The sequence below is a fragment of the Nicotiana tabacum genome, chromosome 21 (assembly GCF_000715075.1).
Source record: "Nicotiana tabacum cultivar K326 chromosome 21, ASM71507v2, whole genome shotgun sequence".
NCBI classification, from domain to species: domain Eukaryota; kingdom Viridiplantae; phylum Streptophyta; class Magnoliopsida; order Solanales; family Solanaceae; genus Nicotiana; species Nicotiana tabacum.
This window is the reverse complement of record NC_134100.1, coordinates 27,325,821-27,344,945: the sequence shown is the minus strand read 5'-3', so window position 1 is coordinate 27,344,945 and position 19,125 is coordinate 27,325,821. Positions and strand designations below refer to the sequence as shown.

Sequence of the window (19,125 nt, the reverse complement as noted above, 5' to 3'; positions counted from 1 at the left end):
TGTTATACGAGCTATATGTTAGTGTATTATCAACGATTTCTACAAAAGTTGGATATGCGCTCCAAAGAGCTGTCTAGCTAGTATTCATTGTGGAGCTTCAAGCATTATCATCAACGACACCACTTCTACAGAAATTGATCGAGGGTTCTCCTCTTCATCAATTAAGAAATCTCTACGCAAATAGCCGGTTGGTTGCATAATATCGTGATCTTCAATTGATTACAGTTATACACATATTATATATGAAATATAGATATATTGTACATTCACATGTTATTTTTGGTTTAAACAGTCGCGTGGGGCCGTGGGTGGCTATTTAATTAGTTTAATTCTTCTTCAATTATTTATGTACTCATTCTAAAGAGCCAAAAAAAAGGTCAATACTTAGTAATCGCAATGCACATAAACATCTTATCTGTAGTTTACTATTGCCTCTTCAAAACGTGCATTCAACCAATTCACCAATCAAAAAGGAATAAAAATGAAACAAATCAAAACATGCAAAAGGTCTACATACATACATCAGGAAAAAGAACAGTAAACTGAACCGAAAGTTCAAGCATGCATGATAAAAAAAAAAAAAAAAAAAAAAAAAAACAGCCTGACGCACTAATTAGCTCTCGCTATGTCCAAGGAAGAACCGGACTGCAAGGGTTTATTATACGCAGTCTTATTCTCCATTTCTGCAAGATGCTATTTTTACGGGTCGAACTCGTGGTCTCCTAATCATATGGCACCAACTTCATCAGTTACGTGAGCATGCGTGATACTAATGTTTAAAATCTCTATGTTTCATCTGCTGGACATTCAAGTGAAAGCAGCTTTAGCCATTCAAACGTTCGATGACGTGTCCCGATTTGTTTCTTTTTGTTCTCCTTCATCTCTGTAACATCCTTATAATTATCTTCAATATTATGGTCATTCATTTCCTCTTTCAAATTCACAGTGGTGCTGACTCTGTTTATGGTAACAACTTTAGAAGGAACTATTTCAACTGAATTCACTGAACATTTGCAACTTCCGGGAAATGCCCTTTTCCTCTGCTTCTTTTTCTTGCTTAATATAATCCTCTTTCTATTGTCATTGCTCGAACTGCTATTGCTGCTGCTACTACTCGTGCTATTTTGACTTGCGAAATCCTTGTTGCGACGAATTTTAAGATCTTCTAGTGCAATTTCTGGTGTTTTCACCAACCCAACACGAAAATGACTCCACATTTTCGGCTTTGGGTTAGACCTGTTGATGTTTCTGTGTGTGATCTTTGAAAATTGAACCTGGGTTGTCGGGCTTAGTTGAGAACGAAACTGGTTTCGAATTCCAAGTGCGCTGTAGGAAAACAAGAAGACATTAATTTTTTTTTTTTTTAAATCTACCCTTGCTCCATATATCATTACTCATCATGAGGATAGATAAAATGTAATTTAATCAAATAATTCTCGTAATTAAAGCTATTAAATAGTTTTCTAAATGAACTCTCCAAAACCTTAAGATCATGTTTGGAAAGACACCTTGAAAATGGAAATTGGGTGTAATTACACAGTTTGACATATTTGTTTGGCCAAATAATTACTTGGTCAGTATAAAATTGGGTATAATTAGAGGGGTATAATTACACTCTTTAATTCTCAAAGGGAGGTGAGAATTGGTGGTAATTACACTGTGTAATTACAAGGCTGCTTTTTAATTTCTTTCCTTTTTATTTTATTTTAATATATTTTCTGTATAACTCTTTATTTTTATTACTTTAATGTTTTAATTTTATTTTACTTTTTAATTTATTTTGAATTTTTTCAAATATATTTTTCTTTGTACATTATTTATCTTTTATTTATCTACCTTTACTTCTTGTGATTCTATGTAATTGCTTATATTTTATTCTTTATTTATTTATTATTCTACTTTTTTAAACTACACATCCTAATATTAGAAAAATGAATCATTAACAAACTTGGCATATAATGAGTGATGCAATTAAAGTGGAATTTCATTGTTGAATGTGATTATAAACTTATTATGTTTCCTAATCTTAAGTTGTAGTGGAAGGTACTAAAATTTAAATTATGTTATATTCATGGTTCCAATTTACTTGTTTTAGTAATATTGGCTCACATTGTATGTACTTTATTTTTTAGTTAGAATTGATAGTTTAGTTTTGTCAAATATTTGAATAAAGTTATAACACTATATTTATGAATATTAATTTATTTTATCAAACATGAATTCCATGATGTTCTTACAAAACGTATATTTTTAGTTTTTGCAAGTATCTAAATTAAATATTATTAATTTAAAAAATATATATAAATTATTTTTACAATATTAGTTATAAATATATGATATATATATTTTTATGATATTTGTTATTAAATATATGATTACTAATAAATGTATATTCACGAAAAAATATGCATCTTAAATACTAAATATAATATCATTTATACTTATAAAAATTTATAGGCATATATTTATTATTTTAAGTTTTGATAATTATTTCATTTAAAATTTGATCTAACTATGTAATTACATTTGTGCAACCAAACAGTAAATTTGTAATTATACTATAATAAACAAATAGATCATCATAACTAGACAACCGTGTAATTACTAGGCGGTGTAATTACTACCCTAGTAATTACACAAATTTCAATTACCTTGGTGGCTTTCAAACGGACCCTAAACGACATTTAAGAAGGACTAGAGGGAGCATAAGATTATTGTTACCTTATTTGCTGAGAAAAACTTGTCGAGGAGGAGGATTCAATTAAACCTCGTTCATTACATGTAGCTCCTCCCCTGAAAACATTACTATGGCTATCACTTGGCAAACATTGTAGAGGCAACATTTGACCTTGGAAAAAAACTTCATCAGCATTACACATTTCTGAATCTTTCAACAAAGAACCAACGCACGAGCAGAAATCAAACTCTTCTTGTGTTAAGCTTCCTCTAGGAGATTGTTTTTTTGTTTGGTTCTCTTCATTTTTTGGCAGATCGCGTAATGATAATGCGTCTTCTTCTTTTTCTTCAAGAAGAACTCTCTCATCATTGTATAAAGAACTAGAGTTCAGCCACATTTTGTAAGTAAATATACAAAAAGAGGAGAATCAGAATTTTCAATAATATATGGAGTACGTCAGAACTTCTCTTGTTTGCTAGTCAAGACTAGTATTGACAATTATTGGGGTTATAAAAATAGCCTCTTTTTTTTAATCAGAGTCTGGTCCTCTTTAAGTCTTTAATCTCCTTTTCAAATGATTATTGCGGAGACCAAGAGTTGAGATTTTTTGCGTTACCCACTTGGGTATATTGCATGGATTAATTGGATGGAATATTTATCTCCCATTTCGCCATAAATTTTGGGTACTTTTTTTTTCAAAAAAGATTGAAAACATTGTTTTGTTCAGGGAGTATATTTAGTTTTTGAATTTATTTTTTTTAAGTTCTCAAAAACTGGTTTAGGACAGTTTTTGGGTGAAATTTTTCCTTCTACTCACAAAATTTTAACTTTTTTTTGAAATAAAATATATGTCCAAATACAACTTCAACTTTCTCAAATTATTATTTTTTTTTTAAAAATAAAAACCATTTTTTTTAAATTTTAACCAAATATATGTCCAAATGCTAGATTAAATTTGAATGGATCTTTTTAAAATTTTGAATGGAATTGAACCACTACACATATTAGGTATGGTTTTGTCGTTTTCCAAAGAAGATGACACCATAAATCTCAAATTCTCAATGGACACTAGTTTTATATGTGACAATGGCACACAACCACCGCTACTTATGTCTAGTCGGCAAATTGTAAGGTTTGATGGAGATAATATTAATATATTTAAGAGGAATATCGTTGGGCAAGTTTACAGAGTTTAAATTATATATATATACACTAATATTATAAAGAATTTTTACGTTATTGAGTGTTAAATCACATGTTATTACAGGCGATTTATCATGTTTCATAGTTTACTAGGTGATGTTTTGTTATAACCAATTATGTGTACCTCTTATTGCAGGTAACTTAACTTGATCAAATAAAAATAATATACACTATCAGATCACAAAAATCAAATTTAAAATTTAATACTTTTAAATTTGCTTTATGAATGGTGAAGGGGTATTTGGTTAGGTGATATTGAATATATAGGACCAAGGCTAGTTAATGATTTTGTGATGTACTGCATTATGTGTTCTTTTCCTGGTGAATTGTATTGAATGTTTTTCATGGAAATCTTGTGATTCTAAAATCTGCATTAAATCATATATGTTCATTATTACTTGGGAATGTCCTCTCTAGGCCTACTGGTAAGAGAATGTATGGCTCTATGTCATTCGCCTCATTTTGTAATGCAAACAAAAGTAGATCCATGATTTAATGTTTATGGGTTTCTGTAACGATGTCAAGTAAATGTTCAATAGTAACTGGGTTCACATTCAAATATTTATAAATATTTAGTGATTTTTCGAACACATTTACACTATTTGAACAAAAATTACCAGGATAGATGAACTCGTAGGTCACAAGGTGAAACCGCCCCTAAGGCTTCTAAAGGGAGCAAAAGAGTTATTTTTGATTTCTCAACCTGATGTTTTATACCTATTTCGAAGCATCAGCTAATTTGGATTCGCACCCGCAAGCCTACTAAAGAGAAAGTATTTTCTATTCAAAAAAAATTATTTTCATGATTCGAAATAGATAGTTAAAGATAGAGGAATAAATTGTATAGCACCACAACTCTTGATGGAAGGGGCAAAAGAAGTTGCTGCGGCTTTCTTGCTTTACTTTTAGTTTAATTTCGTCTTTCCCTTTACTTTTACTCTATTTCAAAATTTCTCCATTATATTTCGATACATCAACTACTATGCTAAGATCTTGGGACAACACTGAAAATAAAAAGATTGTAAAATCGTTTTATTGTATTCCCTTTATTCTAATTTATGTGGCGTTCTTTCCTGTTTAGTTTGTCCAAAAAAGAATATTATATTTTTATATTTATAAAAGTAATTTAACTTTAAGATTCCTCTTTTATCCTTATTGAGTTGATTTTATAACACAAATATCTAATTGTTATTTTGGACCACAAATTTTAAAAATATTTATTTATTTCTTAAACTGCATATTCAGTCAACTAGTGACACATAAATTGGGATGGAGGGAGTATAATTTATAGATATGGTTTAGAGAAATTTTCATAAAGCACTATCTTTTAGTAGTAATTAGTCATCTATAGATACCATTTGATATATTACGTTTTATAGATACCTTTTACGTGGTTATAAGATGTATTTGATGTATGTAACCTAATGTATTCATGAATACAGTAGCAAAAATAGGCGTGAATCAAGGAAGTCCAGCTAATCTTCAGATGTATTTAATTATATTTACGAGGCGTATTCAAAAATACAGTAACGTTTTTAGCGTAAAATATGGACTTTTCAACTGGTTTAAAATGAAAAAGAAATCAATTTACCTGATATTCTCCTAATATAACTCAACTAACACAAACTATTGCACCATAAATCAGTATTCCTCCATTCACGAAAGTTTTTCAATCGAAAAAAATAACCTAAAGCAGAGCAACATCTGGATTTTAAGTCCTCCCTTTTTTTTTGTAGTTCCAGTGCGTACCCAGTTATCTTTTCAACAACAAAAATTGCGATTGATACAAGTGTATACATATGGCAAGTTTAACAGTATTGTTGCGGCATTCTGGCAAGTGGAACAGTAAGAGCAATTACGTCGATTATTTAATTGAGGGAATACTGATAAAGGAGTATGTGTCGTATAATGATTTGGTTGCGTCAATCTCTAATCAACTGGGCATATATTTAAGCTCAAAGTCCATTAAAATTCAATACAAGGTAGAAGAAAATTGGCACGCCAATGGAAATATACAATGATATGGATTACAGGGTGTATGTAGAGTTGAAAAAAGAGAACAGAGAACTCGAGATGTATCCTTTGTGGATAACAACGATTGAAAAAGAACTTGTATCCGGAGGTAGTTTAATTTAAGGCGACATTGTGCAAATAGACGAAGCAGTTCAAAGGTATGATTCCGATACAGATGTGTCACGACCCCAGTTTGCCCTCCGTGAACTGTCGTGACGGCACCTAGTCTCTACGACTAAGTAAGCCTAACAAATGCAGAACATAAATGAAACTTGCGGAAGAAATAATCAAAACCAAAATAACTGAATGGAAACAATAGTTATAATGTCGCTCGGCATATACAACATAACATTCTCAAACCAAATACACTATCCCAAAACCCGAAAACTCACGGAAACACAAGCCTTTGGAATATCTAACAGTCTAACTCCAGAATATCTAACAAGAAAGAAAATACAGAAGGGCAATGTTTAACAGCTAGAATAGAAAGAGACTTCTCGATCTGCGGACGCGGCAAATGTCCTCGAAGTCTCTAGATCAGTCGCTTCCCTCAAGGATGGTAGGCCTGAGTAGCGGTACCTAGATCTGCACATGAAAAACATGCGCGGAAGGGGCATGAGTACACCACAATGGTACTCAGTATGTGTCAAGCCTAACCTCGGTTGGGTAGTGACGAGGAAGGTCAGAGCCATACTGAGGTTAAACAAAATATAAAGATCAACAGTATAGGACAGAACAATATAAATAAGTGCGGCAGTAAAATAACACTGGATGTACAGAACAACAACAACAACTATACAGAAACAAGGTAAACATGGAAAGGAAACACAGCTCAGTACCGATAGTAACAATCGGGGATCTCCCAGGATACCGTCCTGTAGTCCCATATGTATATATCCTGTGGATCTCCCGGGATCACGTCCCGTAGTCTAACTCATAGTGCGCGGGGACCTACCGGAATCCCATTCCGTAGTCCCAAATGTAAATATCCAGTACTTGGGGAATCTACCGGGTGCATTCCCGTAGTTCCATATAACTGTGCAGGGGGATCTACCGGAATCCCACATCCGTAGTCCCAAAATAAACAAATAAGGGGGAGCTACCGGAATCCCACATCCATAGTCCCAAAATAACTAGACAAGGGGGAGCTACTGGAATCCCACATCCGTAGTCCCAAAATAAATACACATCAGCAATAGGAAAATATACAGAAATGGCAAGACTTCGTATTAAGACAACAAGTGATTCTAGTCTAGCATGCTGCACAGAATTCAAGTAAGGAAGGTTGAACAAATAAAGCAATTAAGTTACTCAGACATGTTTTCCTAAGCTAACAACAGGCTTAACAGTGCAAATAATAGAAACATAAAAGGAAACATACTAGTAATTACTTAAAGAAAACCGGATTTCCAACAATTAGCACAAGTACGCACTCGTCACCTCGCGTACAAGGAATTTCAATTACCAAATATATCAATCCTAAGGGGAAGGTCCCCCACACAAGGTTAGGCAAGTCACTTACCTCGAACCGGCTCAAAATCAATTTGAAACCACGCTCTTGCCACGAGTACTCGACTCCAAATGGTACAAATCTATTCAATTCAATTTCATAATGTAAATAACACTTCAAGTAACTGATTCTACAATTAAATTCTAAGCTAAAATGCGAAATTAGGTAAAATGACCAAAATGCCCCTCGGGCCCATGTCTCGGAATTGGGTAAAATTTATATTTTCAGAAATCTCGTACTCTCATGAGTCTATATATAACAAGAACACTGAATCGGAGTCCAAATATCCCCTCAAATCCTCAGTTAAAGGTCTCTTAAATTCAAGCCATAATTACCCATTTTTTCCAAATTTTTCACTACTAATTAGGTCCTTAATCACATAAAAATGAGTTATGAAGTCAAGGATGTTGCCTCCAAGTGATTCCCCTTTGTTTTCCTCAAAAATCTCTCTTAAAAGCTTCAAACCCGGATGAAAATGGTGAAAGAATTACTCAAATTCGCGAAAGCAACTATTTATATGTTCTGCCCAGTGATTTTCGAATCTACGACTCGGTCCCGCTTTTGTGGACCAAAGGTCGCACCTGCGACTTTCACTTAAAGACCAGAAACTGCATCTGTGGTTACCCTTTCGTAGATGTGCCACCGCTTCTGTGGTATTCCTTCCGCATCTGCGAAACCTGAAGACCCTCCCCAGATCCTCTTCTGCGATGGCTCCGCCACTTCTGCAGCTCCACACCTGCGGAACCCAAACCGCTGGTGCGGTTATGACAGAAGACCAGCTGTTTCAACAAACTTCAAACTCCAAATCCTTCCGTCAACCATCCGAATTCACCTCGGGGACCCCAGGACCTCAACCAAAGACAACAACAAGTCACAAACCACTATCCAAACTTGTACCAATCCTTAAAATACTTAAAAAAAAATATCGAAACCTCGAATTAACCATGGATTTAAGCCTAAGAACTCCAAATTTCTCAAAATACGCTTTCAATCAAAAAGTCTATCAAACCTCGTCTGAATGACCTGAAATTTTGCACACACATCACATTCAACACTACGGAGCCACTCCAACTTCCAGAATTTAATTCCAAACCTCGGATCAAAATCTCACTATCAGACCGGAAACTTCAAGAATTCAACTTTCGACATTTCAAGCCTAAATTAGATACGGACCTCCAAAACACAATCCGAACACACCCCTAAGTCCAAAATCACCTAACGGAGCTAACAAAACCATCAGATTCCATTTTGAGGTTGTCTTCACACTGTTCCGACTACGGTCAACTTTCCAACACTTAAGCTCTCATTTAGGGACTAAGTGTCCCAGAACTCTCCGAAACGTAAAACCGAACATTCCGGCAAATCAAAATAGCATAATTAAACTTGGGAAAAGAATTTAATAGGGGATTGGGGCGTTAATTCTTAAGACGACCAGCCGGGTCGTCACAAGATGCTACACTTGCTTTAGATTTTGTCAATTTAGGACAAACAATTGGGGTGTTCGAACTGGACAAGGATTTGATAATTTCAAAAACTAATCAAAGGGAGATTATGGTTGGACAAGTATATAAGAATAAGGCTACATTTAAAGAGGTGATGGAGCATTATGCTATATCTCAAAGGTTTTAATTCCAGGTTGGTAGGTCTAATTCTGTCAGGTTTGAGTGTATTTTATTATTCTTTATTTTTGTCGTATTTTGTATTTATGGTTAGAGTTGTAAGTTATATGTTGATATGTTTATGTATATTTGTAATACAATTGATCTTCACTGATGTGGTTAACTATTTTTTTATGGTCTTCAAATACATGTATTCTTGTGTATTTTAATTGTATAAACTTATTACAGTGGCTCTCATTGTTTTCCTCTTTGGTTTACTAGTTGTATACAAATGTGTGCATATAAATATAAGTGTATTCAGTTGTATTATTTGCACAAATAACTATAGTCGTATTTGTATTCATGTGTATATGAGTGATTTTTTAAGCATTTATGCTAATCATATGTATAATGATAAATTCTTTGTAGCTATGCATTATTATGTATGTCAGAAGATTGTGAATGGAGGTTTAAGGCTTCGAGAATTAACAAATCAGAACTATTCAAAGTGAGAGAGTTCATTGATAAGCATACATGTCCGTTGAAGGACAAGGTGTATGAGCAGCGACAAGCAAGTAGCAGCCTTATAGGTGGTATGATTAGGCCCAAGCTTACTAATCATAAGAGGAAATACACCCCAAAGGATATAATTGATGATGTGAAATCATATTTAGGTGTAGATGTTAGCTACATGTTAGCGTGGCGGGCTAAAGAGAAGGCAATGAATTTTTTGAGAGGTGAACCGGTGATTCATACAAAAAATTACCAGGATACTTATATACAATGGATAAGACATATCCAGATTCGCACATTAGAATGGTAAAATCGCCCAAAAATGAGTTCATGTATGTGTATATATCTTTGTATGCCTTTATAAAGGGGTTTGATCATTGTAGACCCATTGTGGTTGTGGATGGAAGTCACCTAAAATCTTACTAGACCGGGACATTCGTCTCGGCCAGCACGTTGGATGGTGCAGGTGAGTACGTGTGACGATCTGACCCGTCGTCTCGTGAGTTACCGCCCCTTTTTCCCCATTTCCTATTTCTTTATTCTTAATTATCAGTGTTGGGTGTGAACGAGTTGATTCGGAAAGGTTTTGAAAGGAATTGAGACACTTAGTCTCTTTTAAGAAGGCTTAAGTTGAAAAAGTCAACTGGACGTTGACTTATGAGTTAGAGGGCTCGGATGTGAGTTCCGATGGTTCAGTTAGCTTCGGGAGGTGATTTGTGACTTAGGAGTGTGATTAGAATTGGTTTTGGAGGTCCGGTGTAGAATTAGGCTTGAATTGGTGAAGTTGGTATTTTGGCGATTTCCGGTTGATAGGTGAGATTTTGATCCGGGGATCGGAATGGAATTTTGAGAGTTGTTGTAGCTTCGTTATGTTATTTGGGATTTGTGTGAAAAATTTGAAGTCATTCCGGATTCATTTTATATGTTTCGGCATGCGCTTTGTAAAAGAAAAAGTTTAAAACTCATAAGTCCGAATTGAGGTGTGAATTGTAGTTTCGACGTTGCTTGGCATGATTTGAAACTCTGAGTAAGTCCACATGATATTTTAGGACTTGTTGATATATTTGATTGAGGTCCCAAGGGCCTCGGGTGGAGTTTGGATGGTTATTGGAGTTTAACTTGGGCATTTCAAGAATGTTTTGATGTCGTTCTTCAAGAGTAAGTGGTATCACATTATGCAAATGAGCTCCAAATTCAGTTTTCATTGAAGCATTAGATCCGTATCGAAATTTCAGAGCCATAGCAAAAAGAATCATCCAATTCGGACATCGCATGAGAGAGTTATGCCCATTTTCGTGTCGGGGAAAAATAATTTCCCATCGCCAACGCCCAGAGTAGCGCGGGGCGCCATCCATGGCGCCAGGATTTATTTTGGCTACTGGAACCAGCGCCACAGGCAGCGCCCGGCGCCACCTGTGGTGCCCGAATCGGAAAAATGTTATAAAACGAAGTTTTTGGCCATTTTTGACAAAAATAGAGTTGGGGGAGCTCGGTTAAGGCGATTTTTCGAGAGATTTTCAAGAAAAATATCAAGGTAAGTGTTCTTAACTCAATTTTTGGTTAGATTACTCGAATCCATCGTTGGTTTTAACATTTAATTTATGATTTTAGTTGGTAAAATCTTGAAAATCTTCTTGGTTTAATTTGAAGATTTGAGGGTCGAGTTGATGTCGGATTTTGGTAAAATTGGTATGGTTGAACTCGTTGGGAGATAAGGAACCAGTTGATGTAAAAAATTTTGAGTTTCGAGAAGTGGTCCCGGGGCTCGGGTTTTGCTAATTTCGAGATTTTTGGTGCTTTTCGATTGCTTTCGATTGGGTATTGTCTCTTTAGCATAATGCGACATATTCGTTGTAATTTTGGGCAGATTTGTCGCACAAGGAGGGTAATTTGAGAGGCAAGGGCATAGCGAGCTAGACTTTGACCGTCTTGAGGTGAGTAATTGATGTAAGTGATGTCCTGAGGGTTTGAAACCCCGGAATTTCACATTGTAACGCTATATTGAGGTGACTTGCACGCCGGATAACGGGCGTGGGGTAGAGCACCATTGGGGATTGTGACTTGGTCCGTCCTGAGAGATGTTTTTACCGTATTTTCTACTTGAACTAAATTGAGAATCATCCTTACTTGGATTTAATTGTTACATTTGGGCTTCTTGACAATTATTTGAATCCTTCAGGGATTGATATCACTGCTTTCGCATATTTTGCATATCATTTGACCTCAGTCCAAGGTTTTAAATATTATTTTGCAAACTCAGCCATCTTTCTAAGATTTGAAAACTTAAATGATATTTCTAAATGATATTTCGGGCTGAGAACTACTGTTTTACAAATGCCCAAGGGGCTTATGATGATTTCTGGACTGAGCATGGATCGGGCTGCGCGTCGCAGCAGTGTTATACTGATATCGTGGCTGAGAGCCTGGTTGATTACATTGATATTGAGGCTGAGAGCCTGGGTGATTATACTGAGATTGATATGAGGTCGAGGGTCTAGATTTGATGCCACGAGATGGCTTGATATTGCGCTTGGGCTGTAGGATCCCCTCCGGAGTCTGTACACACCCCTAGTGAGCGCCGTCGATGATAAATAAATGGATGGCTCGGGCTGCACACCGTATTGGGTACTAGAGTGTACCATCATATGCATTGCATTGCAATCATGCATTTGTTTTTATCTGTTATACCTGTCTTAGTATTTGGTACTCTGACTTAATTGACTTGTTGCTTCACTATTTGTTGTTCTAAACTGCCAGTTATAGTTTACTTTGTATTTTTCCATGATTTCTTATTCTCAGCCTTTATTTATGTTTATTACTCACTGGGTCGGAGTACTCACATTACTCCCTGCACCTTGCGTGCAGATCCAGGTACACCACAGGCTAAGTAAGGAATTGTTTAGCTGAGCAGGCAGTATTCGGGAGTATTGAGGTAGCTGCATGGCATTCGCAGCCTTGATCTCTCCCCTCTATCTCTATCTTTTATTCCGTATTTTTCCTAGAAAAACTTGTAATAGGTGGATATTCTGCATTAGAGGCTCATATTCGTGACACCGGATTCTGTTAGGCTAAGGTGTGGTATTTTAATTGAACTTCCGCAGATTTTATTATTAATTATACACTTGAATGTAATGACTTAGTAAATTCTATGTGATATTTATCTATAATCTGAATAAGAATTTGGGATAATGTTGTTGAATGGTCGGGCTTGCCTAGCAGTGTGTTGGGCTCCATCATGACTGGGGTTGGGGTTGTGACAAGTTGGTACCAGAGCCTAGGTTACTTGGTCTCGCGAGTCATAAGACGGTTTAGTAGAGTCTCGCGGATCGGTACGGAGACGTCTGTATTTATCCTCGAGAGGCTGCAGAACCTTTAGAAAAACTTCACATTCTTGAATTCTTATCGTGCGTCCTTGATTCATCTTGAAAAAAAACTTTTGAAATTCCTTCCACGCATTTGTATGCGCGCATGGGCGCTCAGTATCAGATGTGCCTCGATGGCTTGTGATTCCCCGATTGAGGGGTGAGGTGTTACTTCTGTGAATTTATGGTGGGCCAGTCTAGAGGACTTGAGGTTGGATCTTTGCCTATGGCGGGAGCGCCGAGGTGCTGATTGTGTGAACAAGTGTTTTTGAACTTATATGTTTGGTAGTGTCCCTGTTAGTGGAAATGATAGTTGTGGCTATGTGATGAGTATGTTAGTACTGCGAGGCGTATCTATATGACTTAGAAGTGACGAGGAAGGGCGGTAGGATGATAGATGAACTATTAAGTGTTTGATTTTCATTGTGATTAGATGTGTAGCCCCGAGCTATGGGCGCGTGGAGAATCTTTTCATGTCTCCTATTTGGAGTGAAGTAAATTTCATGTTACAGTGTGAGTTTAGACTCAGGAAGATTAAGTGATTGTGTAATGTGTATGACCGTGGAAGGTATACAAAAATGTTAATTGGAGGTGAAGCAGGTGGGTTATCTCCTGAGGAGTGTTCTAAGGTGGTGTGATCCTTATGTTGTCTATTAGAAGATCTCATTTACAAGTGAAGAATATGCATTGAAATCTAAATTGGGCCGCCTAAAGAGTGGGCTTAACTGTTGTGTGAGTGAATGCAAGAATTGCAGAAGAGTTAAAATTCCAGATGATTCGTGTTTCTACAAGCTTATGAAGGAGTGAGTTTAATCTCACTATGGTATTACGACAACAATAGAGTATATGTGTTGTGAATTATTGAGTGCGTTTTGATCTATGGCTTTGAGCCAAGTTGGGGAGTTTGCTATTAATTAAGTTGATTGCACGGTTATGTGCTATATTGGTTCCAGTTTGAGGTGTGTTGGTAAGTCAGTTATGGCTTACGGAGATTTAAAGTCGATCAGGCGGTGGCCGGGCCGTTTTTATGTTATTCCAGGAAGGACAGATGATATTGCTTCAGATGATGTCATTATAGGAATTGTTCCAGTCTGCCACAGAAATGCCTTTGTATTATTCGATCCCGGTTCCACCTCTTCTTATGTGTCCTCATATTTTGCTCATCATTTGGGTACGACCCGAGGGTGTCTTGCTTTACTCGTGCACGTATCTACCCCGGTGGGTGATACCATTATTGTAGACCATGTGTATCGGTCTTGTATTGTGACTATTGGGGGTCTGGAGACCCGAGTTGATTTATTGTTGTTGAGCATGGTAGATTTTGATGTTATTATATGGATGGATTGGCTATATCTGTGTCATGCTATTCTAGACTGTCATGCTAAGACAGCTACTTTGGCTATTCCGGGTGTTCCGAGGATCGAGTGGCATGGTATGACTGATTATGTTCCTAGCAGAGTAATTTCCCTCTTGAAATCCCAGCGTATGGTTGGGAAGGGTTGTCTATCGTATCTAGCTTTTGTGCTAGATGTTGGAGCTGAGACTCCTAGTATTGATTCTATCCTAGTTGTGAGGGATTTTCCTGATGTATTTCCTGCAGACCTGCCGGGCATACCGCCGGATAGGGAATATCGATTTTGGCATTGACTTGGTGTCGGGCACCCAGCCCATTTCTATTTCGCCATATCGTATGGCACCAGCAGAGTTGAAAGAATTGAAGGAGCAGCTTCAGGAGCTCCTAGACAAGGGGTTCATTCGGCCTAGTGTGTCACCGTGGGGTGCGCCAGTTCTGTTTGTGAAGAAGAAAGATGGCACAATGAGAATGTGCATTGACTACAGGCAGTTAAATAAGGTAACAGTGAAGAACAAGTATCCTTTACCTCGCATTGATGACTTATTTGATCCGCTTCAGGGAGCGAGTGTGTTTTCAAAAATTGATCTCCGTTCGGGCTATCACCAGTTAAAAATTAGGGACTCGGATATTCTTAAGACAGCTTTCAAGACTAGATATGGTCACTATGAGTTTCTAGTCATGTCTTTCGGGCTGACCAATGCCCCAGCAGCGTTCATACATTTGATGAACAGTATATTTCGGCCTTATCTAGATTCTTTTGTTATTGTATTTATTGATGACATTCTGGTGTACTCGCGTAGCCAGGAGGAGCACGTCAAGCATTTGCGTGTGGTATTGCAGAGATTGAGGGAGGAGAAGCTTTATGCAAAATTCTCCAATTGTGAATTTTGGCTAAGTTCTGTGGCATTCTTGGGACACATAGTGTCCAGCAAGGGTATTCAGGTTGATCCAAAGAAGATAGAAGCAGTGCAGAGTTGGTCTAGACCGTCCTTAGCCGCAGAGATCCATAGTTTTCTCGGATTAGCAGGCTATTATCGCCGGTTTGTTCAGGGGTTTTCATCCATTGCGTCGCCCTTGACCAAGTTGACTCAGAAAGGTGCTCCATTTTTATGGTCAGACAAGTGTAAGGAGAGATTTCAGAAGCTCAAGACAGTTTTGACCACAACTCCAGTATTGGTTTTACCATCAACTACAGGTTCATATACTGTATATTGTGATGCTTCGAGAGTTGGGATTGGCTGTGTGTTGATGTAGGAGCGTAGAGTTATTGCTTATGCTTCTCGTCAGTTAAAGCCCCATGAGAAGAACTACCCTGTTCATGACTTAGAGTTGGCTGCTATAGTTCATGCCTTGAAGATTTGAAGGCACTATTTATATGGCATATCTTGCGAGGTATTCACTGATCATCGCAGTCTTCAGTATTTGTTTAAGCAGAAAGACCTTAATTTGAGGCAGCGGAGGTGGCTTGAGTTGCTAAAAGATTATGACATCACTATTTTGTATCATCCGGGAAAGGCCAATGTAGTGACAGATGCCTTAAGCCGAAAGGCAGTCAGTATAGGTAGTTTGGCGTACATTCCAGTTGGGGAGAGGCCCTTTGCAGTTGATGTTCAAACCTTGGCTAATCGGTTTGTGAGACTGGACATTTCTGAGCCCAGTGGGTACTAGAGTATACCATCATATGCATTGCATTGCACTCATGCATTTGTTTTTATCTGTTATACATGTCTCAGTATTTGGTACTCTGACTTAATTGACTTGTTGTTTCACTATTTGTTATTCTAAACTGCCAGTTATAGTTTACTTTGTATTTTTCCATGATTTCTTATTCTCAACCTTTATTTATGTTTATTACTCACTGGGTCGGAGTACTCACATTACTCTCTGCACCTTGCGTGCAGATCCAGGTACACCACAGGCTAAGTGAGGAATTGTTTAGCTGAGCAGGAAGTATCCGGGAGTATTGAGGTAGCTGCATGGCGTTCGCAGCCTTGATATCTCCCCTCTATCTCTATCTTTTATTCCGTATTTTTCCTAGACAGACTTGTAATAGGTAGATATTTTGTATTAGAGGCTCATATTCGTGACACCGGATTCTGTTGGGCTATGGTGTGGTATTTTAATTGAACTTCCGCAGATTTTATTATTAATTATACACTTGAATGTAATGACTTAGTAAATTTTATGTGATATTTATCTATAATCTGAATAAGAATTTGGTATAATGTTGTTAAATGGTCGGGCTTGCCTAGCAGTGTGTTGGGCGCCATCATGACCGGGGTTGGGGTTGTGACAGTACGTGAATTATAATAAATTTTGTTAATATTGTAAAGATTGAAATACATATTTTAAAAATATGTATGCAATTGCCTTTACAGGACATATATTGCCAATAGCATATGGTGTTATTGATTCAAAGAACGATGCTGCTTGGACGTGGTTCTTTGAGCAATTCAAGATAGCATACGGTGACAGGGAAAACATGTGCATCGTTTCAGGTAGAAATGAGAGTATCATTAAATCTGTATCGAGAGTGTATCCAGATGTACCGCATTTTGCATGTGTATGGCATCTATGGAACAACGTATATAAGAAATTCAAAAAGAGCCATGCAAAGTTGAGCGAGATATACTTCTCGATGGCAAAAACATACACACAAGCTGAATTTGACTGTTTGATGGAGAAGGTGGAGAAGGTAGATATTAGGGTGAAAGAATACTTGGAGTTAGCTGGATACGAAAAGTGGGCTAGGTTGTATGCACCTGTTAACAGGGGATGGACCATGACGTCAAATATTGCTGAGTAAATCAATGTCGCACTAGTGTCAGCAAGGGAATTGCCAATACATGACTTCCTCGAAGAAGTTAGGAAGCTGTTTGGACGTTGAAATTACAGTAACCGCAAAGAAGCTGCACAGATTTACACAACGCTTGGAAAAAAAATACCAGGAGATGCTGACTTTGAATGAGGCAATGTCTACACACATGACTGTAAGTTTTATTTTAATGTCATTGTATCATATATTTAGTTCTTTCTTTAGATAGCTTAATATTTTCTGAAATAATTTATACCTTTTTTAGATAAATGTATTCAATTGTATTATCATGCAAAGTCTTATAATGTTTTTGTTTCTTTTCAGCTGCCTAAAGTTAACCAGATTTTAGATGTATAATAATGTATTTATAAGCTAAGACGTAATTATAGTTTATAGTATGTCGGTCTACATAAATGATGTATTCTTCTGTATTCAAACATTTCAGTTGTATTTAACTGAATAATTCTGCATTATACATATAAAAATTCATTTGTTTAAGTGAAATAATTATGCATTATACATTTATGATGAATTATTTAACTTAATAATTCTGCATTATACATACAGAAATATGTTTGTGTTCAATACATATTTTATTTAATTCATACTGTTGTATATTTAATACGTCTATTCTATGGTATATAAATTAATTTATTTGTTTATATGTGCGCAAAACTTATAGGTCTATGTTTAAATGTAGATGGTATCATCGACTGAATACTTATATACGGTTACTGATGAATGGGGGAATTACACCGTCTGCATGTTAGAGAAAAAATGCGTTTGCGGGAGGTTCCAAATTGATGAGTTACCATGCCCACATGTTTGGGCTGTATTGAAGAGCAAGTTTCTAATACCAGAAGATTATTGCTCTAACTATTACAAACCAAATTCTATTGTAATGACATACGATGTGCCTGTGTACTCGCTACCGGACAGAAATGAATGGAATATACCAGCACATGTTGCAGAGGAAGTTGTATTGCCACCCAAATGGAAAAGACCTCCTGGAAGGCCAAAGAAGAAGCGCGATAAACCTTTCAGTGAATTGCTGCAGCCGAAAAATTAACATTCATGTAGCATATGTGGGCAGGGAGGACATAATAAGCGAACGTGTAAAATTGCTCCACGTAGGATTTAGTTAACACTCTGACATGTATTAGTGCTCTAACGATTTGTCATTACTTCCGATGAAATTGTGAAATAATACATTTTGAACCTTTTCGTGAATAGATTCTGGATATAGTTAGTTGTAGTATTGTGTTGAATACATTCGAATACAACCTTTCAACAGATACTTAGACAATCTATTATAGACAGTGGATGAGTTGTATATACATAACCAACCACAATACATCTGAATACAACTATATACTCAGCTATAATATAACAATTTCAATAAATACATATACAATCTGCTGAATATATAATTATAGCAATTGTATTATTCAGTCTCTGATTTGGATATACAATACACACATGAGGAGCTGATTACATACTAATATACAAAGTTGAATACATACAAAAATACAAATTGTCTTATACATTGTGTCTACCTTGACTATACAAATCAAATCAAATAAATACAATTACTTAAAGATTTGTATAATTATGAATATAACTTGCTTAAGTAAAATAAATACATCAAGTTGAGTACATGCATATAAACCTGTAACATACAGTTTCTGACTTTGATATACAAGCAAAGTGACTGAATTTTGATACCTACTTATACGCCCTGTTGAATACATATGAATATATCCTGTAAGATACATATGAATAGAAACGGTAGATTAAGCATGAATACTTATGAACAAAACAACGAAACATAGATTGAAAAGTTGCAATGGTCATATATGAACATTGTTGATAAAGTGATTAAAACATGATTTTTTCTAACTGAATACCATCTTCACCAAAAAACTATTCAAAAAATAGTATTCACCTAAAACAACCTTCCAAAACTACATTCACCTAAAGCTACTATAACATTATCTACAACTTTGAATCTGACTCTGTGATTTGCCTAGCAATATTTGTGGGTGCTTCATTCTCGCTTGTGGCATCAGCTTCTATCTTC

General features: G+C 36.3%; 2 protein-coding genes across 2 annotated transcripts; one reads left to right on the top strand and one right to left on the bottom strand.

Moving 5' to 3' along the window:
• Positions 1-773: 773 nt before the first annotated feature.
• LOC107764861 (uncharacterized) lies at positions 774-3,168 on the bottom strand. The gene is made up of 2 exons (XM_016583446.1): positions 2,722-3,168; positions 774-1,326 (listed from the first exon to the last, which is right to left on the bottom strand). The coding sequence occupies exons 1-2, from the start codon at positions 3,072-3,074 to the stop codon at positions 786-788; spliced, it is 894 nt and encodes a 297-aa protein (XP_016438932.1). The 5' UTR covers positions 3,075-3,168; the 3' UTR covers positions 774-785.
• A 13,908-nt stretch (positions 3,169-17,076) lies between these two features.
• On the top strand, positions 17,077-18,114 carry LOC107764860 (uncharacterized). Its single transcript, XM_016583445.2, has 2 exons — positions 17,077-17,220; positions 17,746-18,114. Exons 1-2 carry the CDS (start codon positions 17,077-17,079, stop codon positions 18,112-18,114), a joined length of 513 nt encoding a protein of 170 aa, XP_016438931.2.
• Positions 18,115-19,125: the final 1,011 nt, after the last annotated feature.

Coding starts and splice junctions, on each gene's coding strand:
- LOC107764861 (XM_016583446.1), bottom strand. CDS start 3,074: ATGTGGCTGAACTCTAGTTCTTTATACAATGATGAGAGAGTTCTTCTT. Junction 1,327..2,721: donor AGTTTTTCTCAGCAAATAAG/GTAACAATAATC, acceptor GTTTTCCTACAG/CGCACTTGGAATTCGAAACC.
- LOC107764860 (XM_016583445.2), top strand. CDS start 17,077: ATGACTTCCTCGAAGAAGTTAGGAAGCTGTTTGGACGTTGAAATTACA. Junction 17,221..17,745: donor CAATGTCTACACACATGACT/GTAAGTTTTATT, acceptor GTTTAAATGTAG/ATGGTATCATCGACTGAATA.